The sequence below is a fragment of the Callospermophilus lateralis genome, chromosome 9, assembly GCF_048772815.1.
Source record: "Callospermophilus lateralis isolate mCalLat2 chromosome 9, mCalLat2.hap1, whole genome shotgun sequence".
Lineage (NCBI taxonomy): Eukaryota > Metazoa > Chordata > Mammalia > Rodentia > Sciuridae > Callospermophilus > Callospermophilus lateralis.
In genome coordinates this window covers 21,216,941-21,234,747 of record NC_135313.1, presented here as the reverse complement: position 1 = coordinate 21,234,747, position 17,807 = coordinate 21,216,941, and the positions used below count along the sequence as shown (strand labels likewise).

General features: G+C 39.0%; 1 protein-coding gene across 11 annotated transcripts in view; it reads right to left on the bottom strand.

Annotated features, from left to right (window-relative positions):
* Positions 1–12,245, bottom strand: part of Fn1 (fibronectin 1) — a 64,785-nt gene extending 52,540 nt beyond the window's left edge. For 10 of the 11 annotated variants that reach the window (XM_076866389.2, XM_076866394.2, XM_076866396.2 and 7 more), the window contains exons 1-9: positions 11,811–12,245; positions 10,718–10,846; positions 9,690–9,827; positions 8,212–8,343; positions 6,977–7,114; positions 4,401–4,559; positions 2,390–2,581; positions 1,290–1,469; positions 537–713 (exon numbers count right to left, since the gene is read on the bottom strand). In XM_076866389.2, the coding sequence (XP_076722504.1) occupies positions 537–713; positions 1,290–1,469; positions 2,390–2,581; positions 4,401–4,559; positions 6,977–7,114; positions 8,212–8,343; positions 9,690–9,827; positions 10,718–10,846; positions 11,811–11,958 (1,393 nt within the window). In that variant the 5' untranslated portion in view covers positions 11,959–12,245. The remainder of the gene's footprint in view (positions 1–536; positions 714–1,289; positions 1,470–2,389; positions 2,582–4,400; positions 4,560–6,976; positions 7,115–8,211; positions 8,344–9,689; positions 9,828–10,717; positions 10,847–11,810) is intronic. The other variant, XM_076866390.2, reaches the window with a different exon arrangement.
* Positions 12,246–17,807: the final 5,562 nt, after the last annotated feature.

The window sequence follows — 17,807 nt, the reverse complement described above, 5'->3', positions numbered from 1 at the left end:
TGAAAACAAATAAAAGATACTGGTTCCCCTTTCTCCATATAAACTGGAGATTAAAAAAAAAAAATTCCCTATTGTCAAAAACCAATTTTCCGATTTGTCTCTATCACTTTGGTATTTAATAAGTGTTAGAGCTAATGCCAGCCAAACAGTCACGTGTCAATACTATAGCTCTGTGGCTACAACAGTCAAGTTGTTTTAAGTGACTCAAGCACACCAAAGTGTGATCTTGACAAAAGTCAAACCTTTGCAACTTTATATTTTCAGATTTCTAAAAAAAAAAAAAACCCATTTTTAATTGTCTTTGTGTATTTTGGACATTAAAACATGTCAATGAGATTTTAAAAGGATTCAGATAATTATATAAATCATTTTTTTTCAATTTGAATGTATATGATGTAACATGTATACACATATATCACATAGATTTTTCTTCTCCAAATTGTCTTATTGGGTGAAGTAGGAGTAAGCAGGACACTCATCTGTCTCTACTCTCTGAATGGTTGTCCACATGGGCAGCCCAGAGGGCTTCCTCTTACCAGCCATGGGGCAGAATCCAAACTTCTGGTCAGCATCATAGTTCTGTGTGGTTCCGCACCATTTCATGTTGTCTCTCCTGCCCTCAGAAGTACAATCGGTGTAATTGCGGTTGTTGTACAGGAAGGGGAAGTGGCACAAGGCACCATTGGAATTTCCACCTCGAGTTTGAACCAAAACTGCCCAACACACAAATAGAAAGGAGATTACAACTGAGCTTTTCCAGGTACATAGGGGAATCACTACGGGGTCATTCTGAGAGATCCAGGTTTCTGCATTAATTCCCAAACAGTCTATCTCAGAATAAAAAAGGTTGATAATTTAAATACACTAAATTTCTTAGCGTATTCACCTTCACCTTCAAATCAGAGTTAAATCCCATTGTCACTCATTTTCCCAGAAAAAAAAATAAATAAATGATAGCTTTGAATAAAACACACTTTTAACCAGAAGATAAGGAGAGGCATTCAGATAGCCATCCAGAGTATTTTTCAGCTCAGTGGGATCATGTACTGATTTCAAGATGTATCTTTAATCACATCATAATCTCTGTGTATCAGTATAAATGACCTAGAGGGCTTTTCTCTAAGCAGCACCGGGAAACATGGGGAGATACCCAGATGCTAAGTCACCATATCTTTTGGTTGAAGAAGATCAAAAACAATGGTTCTGGTGCAACCTCACAATTCATGGTTAGACTGTTGGTAAATAAGATGGGTTTTTCTCACTGCTGTGGTTTCTCCTGGGACACTCACCAGTATGGTCTGTACAGAAAGAGTATTTCTGATCCTGTTCATAATTCCAAGTCGTGCTGCACCAAAGATGCCCATCCTGTCGCCCTTCTGTGGTGCAGGAATAGAAAGTCCTGCCATTGTAGACGAATGGTAAGACGCACGGCTCCCCGTTTGAATTGCCACCAAAGGTCTGGGTTACCGCTATTCGCATAACAGAAAGAATTTCAGTTAATAGAGCTCTCTCACCAATGGCAGCTTATTTATAGCTTAAATGAGAGACTGAGCTTCTGCCCACAAAGAAAAAAGCTGGGAGGACAGATGACCATCTGATTAATTTCAGTTAAAATGCATTATTAAGGAAACCACGCCTGCTATGGATAGAACCATGACCTGAGTTCTCTGCTCACATCCTTTGATACCTCTTCTGCAACCATGCCTTGGTTTCTCTATTTATAAAGCGATATTTATACAAGTTAATTAAAGATGTGGCTCAAAGATGCTGAGGGGATATGTATGACTATGTCTTTGCCGTAAGAAATAACACTTGAGGCTATTTTAAGGCAATTTCTTTTGAAAAGGGTACCAATTTATTATTACTATAGTTGCTGCCATATTTGTAGCCCAGAAGAGATGCATTAGGTTATTGAACAATGTTTGCATCACAAAGCTGATGAAATTTGAGATGCAGAGTATAAAATTTGGATGCTTAGTTATTCTGAAAGCAACCCTCTTGTAACAATATTTTGGGCAAATAAAGATAATGCATAGCAGTTTGAGCCCCACAATAGGAAGGAAATACATAAATTTAAAAAAACACTGGAAGAAAACACATGAAATGTTACCCCAATTGTCTTCACAGAGGAGTGAGATTATAAGATTTTTCTCATTTTATTGTAGTACATATTTTGTAAATGAAGGTATTGCAAAAAATAAGTAACAAAGTCATCTGTACTGTTTTTTAAAATATTTAATTTTTAGTTGTAATTGGACATAATACTTTTATTTATTTCTATGTGGTGCTGAGGATTGAACCCAGGGCCTCACACATGCTAGGCAAGTGCTCTACTGCTGAGCCACAACCCCAGGCCCCTGAACTGTTTTTTTGAAATGATAATGCATACCTGTCTCCTGACAGCTGATGCCATTGCCCAAGCAAGTGCAAAGCATTTGCTTGTTTCCTTGTGTCTTCAGCCATTGCATCCCCACAGAGTAGATCACACCACTGTCTGTGACACAGTGACCATAGGGAACAGGCTGGGGGTGAGTCGGGGGCTGGTAAATGGCTTTTCGGACATCTGTGATGGAGCCAGAGCCTAAGGGCACAAGAAATGAAAGTCACAAAACTGGATAAGAGAAGACAGTGAACGAATTCTTGGAGTCAGAATCCTTAGGATCTCACAGAGATCACTCTGACTTCCACGTGTCACTGGTCTGGAAAAGAAATGTCCCTTCCTTTCTGCATTGTAGCTTTTGCATTCAGTCTAAGAAATTATCCACAAAACTTTACCAAATGGTCTCCATCTTCCAGTTCATCTGTGCTACTGGGATTATATTTTTAAATGACAGACATCGTTCTGCCATTTCACCGAGCAGATAATTTAAACAAATACCCACTCGGGCCAGGAAACTCATAGTCCTTGAGTTTCACAATCCTGCATTTGGCTAACTTTCTGCCAGCCTCACTTCTGGTCACTTTCTTCTCTGCTCTATGCCTTAGACCACTGAGCTGTTCATCCCCAATATACCTAGAATCACGTGCTGATCTTTTCCTCATGCATTCCTCTTCACCTTACATGATCTGCCTCACCCTTCCTCTCTTAGCAGCCACCATAAGTCCATGCGCTTGGGCATTGTTTCTTCTGACACTGATTTTAGGGGCCTCTGCCACTGTACAGCAGACCTCTTGCCATCCTGTAACTGCACTCACTGGTGGGTACCCTGGGCAGCCATACTGGATTCCCTACAAGCTGCTCTTACTTTCTGCATTTTGCTCTTCCACAGGATTACTTGTGTTTTTGTTATTTGTTTTTCTAAAATTAATTAATCCTCCTTAGACAAGTTTCCTTCTGGATTAACACAACAGAATGTGTTTATTTTTTCTTGCAACTTTGGGAAATATGTTCTCCTGAAGGCCAGGGTTCATAGCAGAGTCTGAACCGAGGCTAGAATGACTGGTAGACTGAATTCCGTACACTAGAGCCCAGAGATACTTGAAGAGAAAGGAGCCCAGGTCAAAGACTGGTAAGATGGCCCTGTCTTGTACACCCCACACTGAGAATCAGGAGGCAAAGGGACATAAAGGATCTGTGCAGCAGGTTTCATTTTGTTTAGCTCAGTATTCCTCAAACAGTTTTGAACAGGGAAACCTTTTTAGCATAGAATTAGTAATTAATAAAAATAGTTAATATTCAATGAGTCTTTACACCCAGTTAATTTCCAATGACCCCTTTACTCTATTTTAGTAGGCAACTGTGATTATTTTTTGTTTTATTTTTGCTTTTTTGTTCAGCAACAACTTTATTGAGGGTAACCAAATAACTCAACTATACCATCAAGTCTTGTTTTGCTCATTTTTATAAGTGTTAGATCAAAATAAAACCTCATCAAAAGGAAAAAAATCCAATTCATTAATATTTTTAGCTAAAAGACTGATGATAGCTAAGAAGCTAAGTAACAACGCTGGCACATTAACAAAAATGTACTAAGAATAATAGCAGAGCAAGGGTACATCTGTGATGCAAAAAAATCTTTTATCATACCAGAAGTTACTAAAATTTCTTTTTAAAAATATCAAAGTTATTATTATTGTTATTTGTTTTCCTGCTGGGAATTGCACTGGGGGCCTCTACAAGGCTAAAACATGCACTCTGCTCCTGAGCTACACTCCTATCATGTTTTTAAATATGATATTTCCCCCCACTAAGGTCTGTTTTCACTTCATCTTAATTTTCCTCCAAAATTTAAAGCCTGGTAGTAAAAATAATTTTTAACAACTAAAAATCTGTAAATGATCTCAGCTTATTAGTTGAAACTTTGCAAATCCTCAAATGGCACATCAAGGGAAAGGTGGGTTTGCAGAAATATTTCTTGAGCCACTTCCCCATTCTTGGCCCTAGTCATCCTGTGTCTCACCAGAGGACGTGGCCTGCAGAGATGTGTGCCTTTCGCACTTCCACTCCCCTCTGCCGTTGCCTGTGCAAATGCACTGCAGCAGGTTTCCTCGATTATCCTTCTTGCTCCAGGTATCTCCAATTTTATAGGATGACCTTGTGTCCTGATCGTTGCATCTGTCTGTTTCAGAAAAGAAGCATGTAAGTACATAAATCAAATTGAGATTGGCAAGGGATCAATTCGAACCTAACAAAGGAATATAGTTTAACGTTTGGTAGCCCACATTTCTGTAACGTTTATATTCAGCTCTGGTGCTGTAGATATTAAATTTCTACAAGATGAGACTGCATTTGCTAAGTGGATAAGTAGAGCTATGTTGTTCCACCTAATTCTACCTTTCTGTTTGCCAAAACTTGATCATCATATTCTATTATTATTATTTATTTTATTTATTTATTTATTTATTTTGGCATGGGGAGTATCCAGGATTGAACTCAGGAGCACTCTGCCACTTAGCCACATCCCCAGCCCTATTTTGTACTTGATTTAGAGACAGGGTCTCATTGAGTTGCTGAGCACCTCACTTTTGCTGAGGCTGGCTTTGAACTCAAGATCCTTCTGCCTCAGCCTCCTGAGATGCTGGGATTACAGACATGTGCCACCACACTCTGGCGGCATTAATCTTTTAAAATAGCTTTCACGCTATTCTTTTAACCAAAATCATTCTCAGATATTGTATTATATCATTCTCAGGTATTGTACTATTCTGTATTTTTCCTTCTCAGGCTCTCCTGGGCCTTCTCTTAGTAATAATTATGGGCTGCCTTTCAATAGAACTTTCTTTAGAACAGGAAGCCCTGAGGGTCTCCTGGGTCTCTACCAATTGCCCCAAGGAAGCTATAAAAAGAAAGTAGGATCTCTTTATCCATTTGTTATGTAAAAATATTCAGCAGAGGAACAATCTATGACTAAAATGTTCTCTTACTCTCCCCCAAAATACCTATTTAAAATTCACTAACTAAATAACCTCTTTTGAATTGTTCACTATTACCACTCTAAAGGAAAAGTGGGATTATTCATGTAAAATGGTAATTGGTAACTAAATTACCATTAGTCTATGTGCTTAGTTATCTGGCAGATAGATCCTTTAAATTATAATCCAGCTTCATCCATATGCTACAGTGTGAATACAGAGGATCTGTTTGTGAATCAGATACTACTACAACTGTTGGGTTGCAAAAAAATAATAATTAGATAGCTGGTGTAGGCACACACAAATCCACCATGGGATCTGCCAAGAGAATGGAGGTTGAACAAAGGTATTGCTGGTTAGAACTTTCCTCTAAACCCCAATCAAAAGCCATTCCCTGACCCCCACAATTCTGTTTTCAGTATCTTGGGGTCAAACTCCTAAAATTGGGTTATGTAAGTGGTAAATACATATAATCCTTTCTCATCTCCCTGACCTACTAAGTGCTCTTAGAAGGCTAGGCTAATGTTCAATTTATATTTACCTCCTTCCTCTACCACCATCTACAAAGTATGTACTTATAAAATCTCATGGAATAAATAATCTTTAAGAAACTTTTGCCAACTTCCTATTAGAAAAGTTTTAAATAATAGATAAGAATTCAAGTTAGATTTTGAATTTGTCTTAAGCTAAAATATTGCCACAATGGTCTTAAAGGCTGAGAATCAGAACATTTTAAGTACAAAAAAATCTAATGAACTAGTAAGTTTCTGAGAAATATTTGGTCAGAATCATTGTCATTTTATATGAGACTTATTTTTTGTTGTTGTTGTTGTTTTTAGCAAAGAATTTGAATTTGAAGATAATTAAGTGTTTTAAGCTAAATTAGTAAAATAGGTGCAAGATATTTATATTTGATTTTAAATTCAGTTATAATCTATAACATCAATAGTTAATGGTTGTTTTGCTGCTGTTAGTTTGAAATTCTACAAAAGGGGCCCTGAAAACAAAGGCAACAATTTATATTTCAAACAATTTAAAAAGGATCGTTAAAGATTCCCAAGGCCAAATTTTCAATAGTACTAATAAGTTGGGTAAGAGACACTATCTTTGATTCCAGAGTTGATAACTTTAACCTATGGGATAAATACTTTTTATTTTCATCAATTTTGCTCATAAATCTTTTAAATCTAAAAGGAAACCTAAACCTTTAGAGCTTGGTTCATTTCCATGTCAAATGCATCCCATGCCAAAGATATATTGGTGGGCTATCTTTAATAATTTTTTTGCTCTTTTTGAGATACTTGAAAAACATCTCAGTGACAATTTAGATCATGCATAGAACTAATCTTCAAATCTATGACACATTTAGCATCTGAATAAATATGAAGATTTTTTTCTTAGTAGCCATAGCATAAGACCTCTTGAACAAAGACTGTTGTTTTCTACTTATTTAGTCTTCTCAGATACAGAACACAGTGGCTATAGAACTTTTTCTGACATCCTAAACTCTGCAGGGCTGTTATTGTATTGGGTGTATTTTAAAAGATGTCATATTATAATTCTCTCTAGGAATTCCAGAAAACAGTACCTGGCCTCATCATCAACACAAAGACCTAACACATACTTCTAGAGGTGCAAGTGATGCGTCCGCTGCCTTCTCCCAGGCAAGTACAATCCACCATCATCCAGCCTTGATAGGGCTTTTCCCAGGTTTCCCCAACAACATAGGAAGTCCCAGCAGCATTATCAAAACATTTCTCAGCTGTAGAACAATTTGGAAGAAAGAGAGAGAGAGAGAGAGAGAGAGAGAGAGAGAGAGAGAGAGAGAAGGTTATTTTGAATTGTACTGTCTCCCTGTAATTTAAAGTGTAGTGTGTTAGCAAAAAAATCCAGCCACATTTTTTTAAGTGGCACTCTCTTTGGAAAGAAAGGCACGCCCTGGACCTAAGCACAGAGTAAGCAGCCAAAGCAAAAGGAAGCTCCAGTCAAACTGGCAGGAAGAGCTTCTGTTCTACTAATGAGCACATGGACTCCACATTTTCAGCCAGTTTCAAGCTTCCCACCAGCGCTTGGTGTGAAAAGTATGTATGTATCTAGTCTGTGGGAAAATTCCAAACTTAATTATGAATTATGAATGGCCTGAATAAGACGACAAGAGACCTCTTTCAAATTTGGATTTCTGTAAAAACAACATAAAACCCCCCAAATTAGAGAACAATAAGCAAAGGGAATCAAAAAACTTTTGGACTTATATATATGAGTTCAGGTGAGGACTGAGACTAAGAAAAGCTCACAAATTTTTATTGTGAAAATAAATTGCCAACGTGCAACAAACAGTACATGCCATTTTATGTTCCAGTCCAGTGCATTTCAATGAAATGTGTCAAAAGTGTCATTTTTTTTCTTTTTAATAATTTATATCTTAACCAAGGTGGGATCTGAGATCAAATGTGTATTTTGGTTTTGTTTTATTTTTTTGTTTTGTTTTGTTTTGTTTTGATTTTGCAGTGCTGGGGACCGAATCCAGGGCCTCATACATGCTAGGCAAGCACTCCACCACTGAGCCCCATAGTGCTGAGTTCAAATATTAACAAAAGAAGGGCCTTCATCCTAAATCTTTCAACTCTATCTTGTGATTTTGAAACAAAATGAAGACTTCTGTATATGGTTAGTACTTTATAATCTGATTTCCTTAAGAAGATTGCAGATCATGTAACATTTCATTAGTTAAAATAAAATTCCCATTTCACTATTTTTGAAATTGGAATTCAGATCTCCAGTTCATGTACATGTGATTTGAGTTCGACTCAACATTATAGCTCTTCTTGGTGCCCCTATTAATCCGCAAAAGCTACACACCTATAGGCTTGCAGGTCCACTCTCCTTTCCCGTTGCCAAGACACACGCACTCCAACATGTAACCACCAGTCTCATGAGGTCTCCTCCAGGTGTCACCGATCTTGTAGGACTGACCCCCTTCGTGGCAGCGGTCTGTTTAAGAAAGAAGGCAAGGGTTCATAGAGTGGGACAGAGAATTAAGGAGGAAAAAAAGTCTTGTGTTCCACCTAGAACAGGCACTTATGTAGTCTTAAGTGAAACACAGAGAACAGTTTCTGTGTCCTAGAGACACAGAAAAGTTAACAGAGCTGGTCACTCTGGGTCAATTCAATTAAATGTCTTTGTGCCTAAAGTTCAAAGGAAACCACAGAGAAATCTGAATATCAAAGAAAAGGCGATAAATCCTGATTCCCCAGAGAGATCACAGAAAATTGGGTCCTAACAGAAAAGAAAGGTGGGGAGGCTTGGCCTCCACCCATGCACAACTGGTTGAGCCTGAGACCACTCAATGCAAAGGCCACATTTGGTAGACCATTCCCATTTTCAGGTGTATAGAAAGCCTATAATTTACCCTAGGATAGGTATGTAATTTTGGTGGAAAGCAAATGGATACATGCATATAAAGTGTGGGAATCCTGATGCTTCTCTAGGATATTAAATCCAATAGCAAATCCAAAGGCTAAATTGTTCACTAGATAGTAAACACTGTAGACCACTGATCTTAAGATGTGCCTATGAAGTTTCAAAAACTCTAGCTTAAGTGTGGGGAAAGTTGATTTTGTTTATTCACATGGAGCTAATTTGTTCTTTTGGATGGAAACATTTCAGATGACTTTAATATAAATGATTAAAAAATCCTATTAATAGAAAATACTGGTAACTCAATGAATCATACTAGAATGATTGCCTTAGCTTCACTAGAGCTGATGAGAATCAGCCCAGTCCCCAGTATTCCTTGGGCATGCTACTGGGTTAATCATTTCATATTATCTCTGGGAATTACTATCTTAGAGATCTGCTTCCTGGATTAACCTATTGGTCACAAATAAACCAGACCATTTCTGATACGCAAGAGGTCTCTGCATTGCAAACAAGAAAAGCAGATAAGATATGACTGACTCACTCTTCATGAACATCTTTCCAATCACTGGGCTTGAAGTGCCCAGGTAATTTAAAATACTAACTCCCCTAAGCACATCCTACTGAAATGGAACTCAAGAGAGCAGTTTGATTACGTAATGTATATACACGCACGCACACAGGGACATAAACACACACTTATAAATTCATACACATTAAATACCCTTTCCACCAGTGCTTAGAACCATCTTCTAGATGCACAGAACCAGTTGGGTGGCCACACAAAAGCACCTGGTCACCAGGGGCAAATCCCAAAGGGAAGAATAGTCCATCATGGGTTACAGAGAATAGCAGTGACATTAATAGAGAAATTCACATTTATGACAGTTTATCATCATTTTAAAGAACGTATTCCTTACTTGCAATCGTGCAGCTTATTCTCCCTCGCCCGGCCCCGATGCAGGTACAATCCCAGATCATGGAATCTTTAGGGCGCTCATAAGTGTCACCCACTCGGTAAGTGTTCCCAGTATACTTGTCAAAACAAGTCTCTTCAGCTGAGGAGAGAAGAAGCCCATGTGAACCTCACATATGTGCAAGCGTTTCTGCCCCACTAATCCATCCAGAGGAAAATGCGCTTTTCTGTTTGAACAGCTACTGCAAGTTTTAAAATGAAGTGCAGAGTTACAGACTCTACCCTTGGCACAAAAAAAGGTCACAGTTTTTGACCACTGACAAGTTCTCAAATTTTCTGTAAATATTTCTATCAGAAAGAATTCTCAGGGGAAAAAAGTTCATACAGAGTAGTAGCTTACAACAGGCTAGACTGAAGAAAGGGATTCAGATTCCAATCTCTGAGTCAGGGCCATATAAAAAGCATTTTGAAGACCCCCACCTCCCTCTAGGCATTGACCCTTGTTAATTCTACTAAGTATTTCCATTTGAGCCTCATTGGTGCTTCTCTGAAGGCATTGCTATAATTTACAAGAAATACATCAATGCTCTGAAGGTATGCACACTTTGAAGTGGTTAGTGGTTTTGCATTGAACCGCAGCTGACAAATCACTTTACAATATAATACCCTAAAAGTGTTTTCTGGCCCATAATCTTATAGTTCAAGATCTGAGATTACTTTCTAATAAACTTTTATAAGTTTTGTTTTGTTTTGCTTTGAAGGAGGACTCACAGAATCTTTCATTTTTCTCATTAAAAACTTTGGGAGAGTAAAAGAAGAAGACGACTCTGGAAACAAATTTGGAATATATTGTTTAAAGGTAAAAGTGGAATATGAAAAGCCCACATAACCAGCTTAGAAAGAAGAAATAATAGGCAATTCTATTAGAAAAATGGTGCGTGTATTTTTATTTAGTGCTAAATTTGAGTAACAAGACTCACTCATTTATTAAAAGACTCTAGTGACATCCCTGCCTCCCCGCACAACACTTACGCTCAGGTTTGCTCTCGCAGTTGAAACCTCGACTCCCTCCATAACAGGTACACACCAAGGCATTGCCTAGATAGGTTCGCTCCCACTGTTGGTTTATCTGATAGTGTTTTCCATTGTCAAAACAACCAGCTGTAAATAATTGAAGGAAAAAGTCATTAAACTCCCATTCCTCCTTTTGTTCAAATTATGGATTTTTTACACACAATAAAATCAATAAGTCTGGGCACCAAACAGAAAAAGAACTTAATCACCAGAATGCCAAGAGAATTAAAAATAATATTCTACTAAAATATAGATGTAGAAACTAGTTATTCAAGGAGTTAACCACAATTTGTATAGGTGGATATTTGAATTTATTTTTCTTTTAACTTAGCTAAAATGTTATGCAATGATGTCATTTCCATCTGGCCAAGGGTCTACATCAAAGAAATGGAACAATTCTAAAAGGTGGATAATTGAAATACATCTTGAAATATGCAAGGAACTTCAATACCCTTTTGGAAAAAAGAAGTCAAGAAAGGCAACTTTAAAGTTTCCTTTAGCTAAGGCAAAGGGAGGGTGTGTCTTTGAAAAACTGGAAGAGGAATTCCAATCTCTTCTTGGTGAAGAATCCCAAGGGGCCTCAGAGCACTCTGAACCAATTACGGATCTTTCAAGTTAGTAAGAAACAAGTTATTATCTTCTCACCTCCACTTGGAAAATATTTAACAAGTTATTTAGTAACAAAGAAAATAAGGAGCAGATGGAAAATTGATAGGCACCCATGATCTTTCTCTTTAAAAGCAAGTTTTGATTAATTCATAGAAGGTCACTCTGGACGTGTAGAATGGATTAGAACAGTGGAGGACACTGCAGAGCCCGTGTCCTCCAATGCATTATCTCCTCTTAAGGCCCCCAGAACCCTCTTGCTCAAACCAAGAACCTTTTGTGTCCACAGCTGGTTTCTCTCAAAAAAGCGCGCACTCACTCACACACACACACACACACACACACACACACACACGCACGCGCGCAAAACTTCAGCCACAACTTTACTTAGCGTTAAGGTGCCATCCCGGCGACCGCCTGTTTTCAGCCTGCGGTCAGTACTTACGCTTACTTTGAGCGACAGTCACAGGGGATTGGGGTTGCACGATTTGCTGAGCCTGCCTCTTGCTCTTCGAGGCCCCAGTGGAGGGCACCGCTGTCCCCAGGCACAGGACCGCCAGCAGCAGCAGCCGGGGCCCAGGACCCCTGAGCATCTTGAGTGGGTGGGGGGAAGCCGTCCTCACCAGAAGGCAAGTGGGCAACAAGTTGGGTTCCCTTCGCAACCTGCGGGAAAATTCCCTCCCAACGCTTGTAAGAAGGTGGGGGCCAGAGGATGGGGAAGGGAACCCGTGCAAGGACCGAAGAGGTGGACCGGGCGGGAGAAGTTGTGGCTGCAGGTCCCTTCTCCACCGCTCGCGCCAGGGGTTCCTTCTCCTCCCCCCGTACAGCGCGAGCGACCGAGCCCGGGACGCCCCGGCTTATATGGGACGGTCCCCTCCGCCCCCTGCGAGGCCCTGGGCGCAGGAGAGGAGGACTCTGCCGCTCTCCCCACGCCCTCCCACCGCCGCCTCTGCCGCCGCCGCGGCGACCGACCGCGCAGCGATTGGCCCGGGCTCCTGGTGACGTCACGGGGGACTGTGGGTTCGCCCCGAACAAAAGAGATGCTGATCGCCCGCCAGGATTGGGGCAAGAGAACTTTTTATTTTTGGTTTCCTTTGCGGTCGTCAAACTTTTTGGGCGATCGGGGGGAGGGATGGGAAGCGACTGTAAAGGTGTAGACTGGGAGCAGAGGGAGGGGCTGGAGTTGGGGGAAGCGACGGGCTTGCCAGGCGGCCCCCTCTTCCCTTTTCTTTCTTTTTAAATTGGGGGGGGGGTGGTGTTTGAGGACATTGCGTCACCTCTGGGGGGAAAAAGTCTGTATTCACAGGAGTGCATTTTGTGGGGGAGGAAAAACCATAAAGTAGCCACCACCTTCCAGCTGTAGGAATCCAGACTTTGCAGTCCCAGGGCGGGGCTGGCTTTTTTTCTGTTGCCTTTCTTTGGTCTAATGTGCCCGGGGTTAGGACATCCTTTCTTTGACTTCACGGGCGTCCTGTTCAGACTTCTTTCCTCTATGCTGTACCTACCTGGATAGGAGAAAGGGCCAGCCGGGAAATGGTGGGCGAAGGGGAAAGTAAGCCTTTAATGAGTTTCTATTAAGTGCCAGGAGTTCTTGGGGGTGCTTTGCAGATTTGGGGAAAAATTGAGAGAACGAAGCGGGGTTTTGTTTGAAAGGACAAAACAGTTTCCTTTTTATATATGCAAGAATATAAAACATAAAATGAATGTAGATCTTTCTTCCCTGGGGATGGGAGGCCCGTTTCTACTGGAAGAATCATCAGTAGTGAACAAGCTGAGAACTAAAAAGTCTGACCGGTTGTGGACGGACAAAAAGATCCGTGTCCTTGCCACGTTCATTGCCCTTTACTCACACAGCAGAGATTTTGTTAAAATCACTAAAAGCTGGGGTGGTAGTGGTGGTGAACTTCTACAGTCTTGCCTTCCTACAGCCCCCAGCTTGAGTTTGCTTGGCATTTTCTTTTCTTTGCAGAAATCAGTTTCATCAGATAATTCCCCACCCCACCCACTCGGAGTCCCCGCCGCCAGATTTTTATGTTTCAATTGTTATTTTCTCCAAGAATGTGGAAAGTTCCCATTTAAGACTTCCTTTGTCTTTCCTTCTAAACTCGAGTGGTGGAAAGGGAACCTGAGAAGTCTCCAGCATTTAGCAGCTCATGACATTGGTCCTTTTTTTTTTTTTTCCTCCAGGCAAACACAAGTTTACTTGATTTTTAAAGGTTTTCAAAAGGAGAAGCCCACAGTTTTCACAGTAGTCCCTGAGAGATCTACACTCAAAGCTCTGTTTTCTCCTTAGGATAGGAGTGCAGAGGTCCCCTTTGCTTTGAGAACATATTAAAGTTACTAGCAAAATATGTTTATTTCTGCAAGGTACGTGTTTTCTCCAAAAGTTCCTCCTTCAGAACTTCCATAGGGGTAATTTGAACTCCACGGTCTATAAAATCCCTAACACATTAAAGACACAAAACTAACATTTGTTTTTGTTGATGTAAGGAATTAAAAACAAAAAACCACAGCAAACATCAGTTTCCTGCAAGTGGTGTAAAATAATTCTTGAGGAATCTTTGTGACCAATACTCCAAGTTGAAAGAGCGCCATAGATTTCCCCAAATTTAGAATCCCGTCTGGGTTAGAGTTTTTTTTTTTTTTTTTTTTTCTCATCACCGCTAGACAAAAAGTTTTCTCTTTCAAAAATAAAAGGGCTCCTTGTAAAACACTTAGTAAATTTCTGGGAAGCCCAGTGTTCCTTCCAGAGGAAAGGATACCTGGAAATCAGGATATAAGCAAGATAAACCTGAAGCTAAAGCGGTTTTAAAATACACAGCTTCTGGAGGAAGGAAATAAGTGGTCTGAAAAGTATTTTGTCAACCAAAAACATGAGGGTTTGTTATATTTATTCTACTCAAAATACATTAGAATAATATACCTATGAGGGCTTGGGAGTGGAGAGAAGCCCACTGTACTTTTCAGAAATTTTTATATTTCAATCTCATAGAAATATAATTTAAGAATCTTTAAAATTTCTAATGTCTCACAAGCAAAAGCATAATATTTGTCTGAATTTTAAAGGAATCTTGGGAGTTTACCCTTTTACTTAAAAGTTGTTTTTTCTTTTTGTAAAGTTATTTTTTGTTGTTGTTTTGTTTTCTAACTTTGGAGATTGAAACATTTTCTTAGGTAAGATAACAGGGCTCTACAGCATTCTTTCATTACCCAAATCCCTTGTAGTTCTGTAAGTCTGTTCTCTCTAACTGGGAGATGATTAAATCTTAAAGACCACACTAAGGTGACTGAAGTCTCTAGTGCCCAAGATTTCCTTAAGAACTCTGAATAGTTTGACTGGGTGGGTTCTTCTTCAGTGAATAGTGGCCTTTGACTTGTAGGAAACACCCTTGGGTTTCTCTCATTAAATAACAAATAAACAAGCAAACAAACAAAAACTCCATTTGGAGAAGCAGCCATTACCAAAAAAAAAAAAAAAAAAAAAAAACCCAAACCAGATAATCCATAGCAACAGAAAGTGCATTGGTGGGTATCTGGAGCTGGGAATGGGAATTAACTATTTTAATACACACAAAAGAATTTTACTTTGGTGATGGAAATAAGTGTTCTAAAACTAGATTGTGGAAGTAACTGCCCTGTTGGTAGTTCCTAAAAATCACAGAGTTGTGCACTTAAAATGGGTGTTCTAATGTAAATTATACCTTAATGTAGTTTTTTTTTTTAAATTGATTTTAAAACTGCATTTTTAAAAATTCTGTTGTATTTTTGACATCTCCTGATTTTGTTTTCAAGACTTGCTCCCTAGCGATAACAACATACCCAAGGTGCCTTTATTTCTCATTTTTCTAAAAGAAAGTTTGCGGTGGCTACAGGAGATTTTCTTATGCACTAGTGGTATCTTATAAAACCTAGTCTTTGTGTGATGGTTCATCATGGCAGAGACAGAACAGATTGTCATTGAGGACTGTGTTTTGTTTCTTCTGGGAATTGCCTCAGTTGATAGAATTTTCCCAGCACTACAAACAACTCTGTAACAAGAAGGGACAAATATATTTGTGTGTGGGTGGGGTGGAAGGGGTATTATTTGAATGATTTGTTATTGGAAAGGGTTAATGAGGAGCATAAGCAGTTATGGAAATCTGAGTTGAACTGGCTTCATTCAAGTGGAAGACTGGCAATGGAGACATTTGGTTAAGCAACAAAATAATTTATCAGATCCACCAACTTAGAAGAATTGAAATTAAAATACATTCAGGGATGAATTTTAAAAGGTAATTTTTTTCCAAGCACCCCCCCCAAAAAAAAAAATCAGCTTTTCTTTAAGACTGATAAGCACAATTAGGACAATATTTTTCCTATTAAATCCCTTCCCTATTGGGAGAAAAACTTTTTCCCTGATAAGAAATACTTCTTGACCCCAAGGGTTACAATTAGATGACAATGGACCATTTTTCCTGAAAACCTTTGGCATTTGCTCTGCTCTTAATCCCAGTCCTGCAGGGGGCAGGCCATTGAGTAGGTAATCTCTGGAACTTTGTCTTAAAATCCTGTGGTGTACTTATACATTTCATAGATTTTTTTCTAGGTAAGTCAGTTGGAGTAGCGTTTATTTCTTATCTTGATTTAATTATTTTGGCATGAAATTCTTCCCTTCTTCCCTTGAAATGGGCCAAGTTTGCAAAAATGCTACTCATTAAGCACAGGTGTGAGAAAGAAAAGAAAGTGCCCCATGGGTGGCCCACATGGGTAGAATGTCTGAGCAGTTTGTCCAGAACTGACAGGGCGCCTGCAACCAGGCAGAAAATACCTGAGAAGTGCTTTAAACTGTGCCATGAAAGCTACCTCGTTTTCACTTAGCAAGCATTTTGTTTATATTTTAAGTGACTTTATTTTTTTAATCAGCACTTTTAAAATCCTTAATCTACGTCTTTTGCTTCTTAACAGGAGTACTTTTTTCTCATTAGAGTGATGTAACTCCCAAAAGGCTTTGTGAAGGAATCTAATTCATTCAGTAAAATAGAAATAAACTACTGTGTAGCTGGAACACACCACCAAGATTGTGTTATAGGACATTTCTACTCCCCAAGATAGGTGGCACTTTCTTGGGGAATTTTAATTTTTGTGTTTTATTGCTCATTTTTCCAGTTTTGCATTATTTTTGTGGTACTTTGTATTGAAAGGCTGCATTTTTCAATACTTTAATTATTTTCTATCCTTTTTACATTCACATATGTTAAACATCCACATACAGCCAGTCATGCAAGTTGAAGTGAATGCTTAAAACGAAACATAATGTTTAAAATAAACTTCTATGCTAAAAATTAACTTGTGATATAGGTGGTTAATAATCCCTTTTTCTAATTAATTATAGTAAATTAAGGAATGCTGAATTTAATTATAAAAATGAAAGCATAGATATATAGTTAAAATACACTGAATCATTGTCTTGATAAATTTGGCATATTCTTTCATTAGCTATGAAAGTTTTACTGAGGTGGAATGGACATTGAAAGTCATTACTATCTTAAACATGGAAAACAAAGGCACAGTTCACAAACACAAGAATAACAAAGTGCAGAATCACAACAATTACAGTCCTGGAAGAGAAATAATTAAATAGCTAGATTTTATGAAGCACTGATCTGAACCAGATGGAGTACACTAAGTACTTTAGATGCAATTTTTTAAATTCAATAAATAACAATTCCTTATCTGCAGAGCTGGGAATCAAACCTGAGGCCATGTACATGCTGAGCAAGTGCTCTACTGTTGAGCTACATCTCCAGCCCCATCAACAGCTTTTGCACCTAAATATTATCATCTTCTCATCCTTACAGATGAAGACACGTGGCTTAGAAAAATTGCAAGAATGAAGTTTGTTGAGTCACCGGCCTTGTATGGGCAAAGCAATTGGCTGATGGGTTTTGGGGATGGCTTCTGAAACAGGAGATTCAATTCATTTAAAAGACACATAACCCTGTTAACTGATACCTTGTCAGTTTCTATCTGTTGTATTAGGACTGTTCTTTTGTGGACCAATTTTATTCAGGTAGCCTGACTCCTTTTTAATTTATGTTTTTGGTGCTGAAATTGATGTCAGGGACTTGCGATGCTAAGCACATGTTCTATAACTGAGCCATCTCATTATGTAGAAGATAGTTCTCAGCTAATGGGGAGGCTGAGGCAGAAGGATCACAAGTTTGAGGCCAGCTTGGGCAATTTGCATCTCAAAGTAAAGAAAAATTTAAAAAGGCTGGGATGTAACTCAACAGTAGAGTTCCCCTGGGTTGTTCAATCCCCAGTATAAAAAAAAAGTGGAACATGTGTGTCAGGGACTCTCCACTAGACTGCAAGTGTGATGGAGGCAGAGTTTCTCTTGTTTCCTTTGTATGCCCAGCACTTGGGCACAGTGCACCTGGGTAAGTGCTTGGCAGATGTCAAT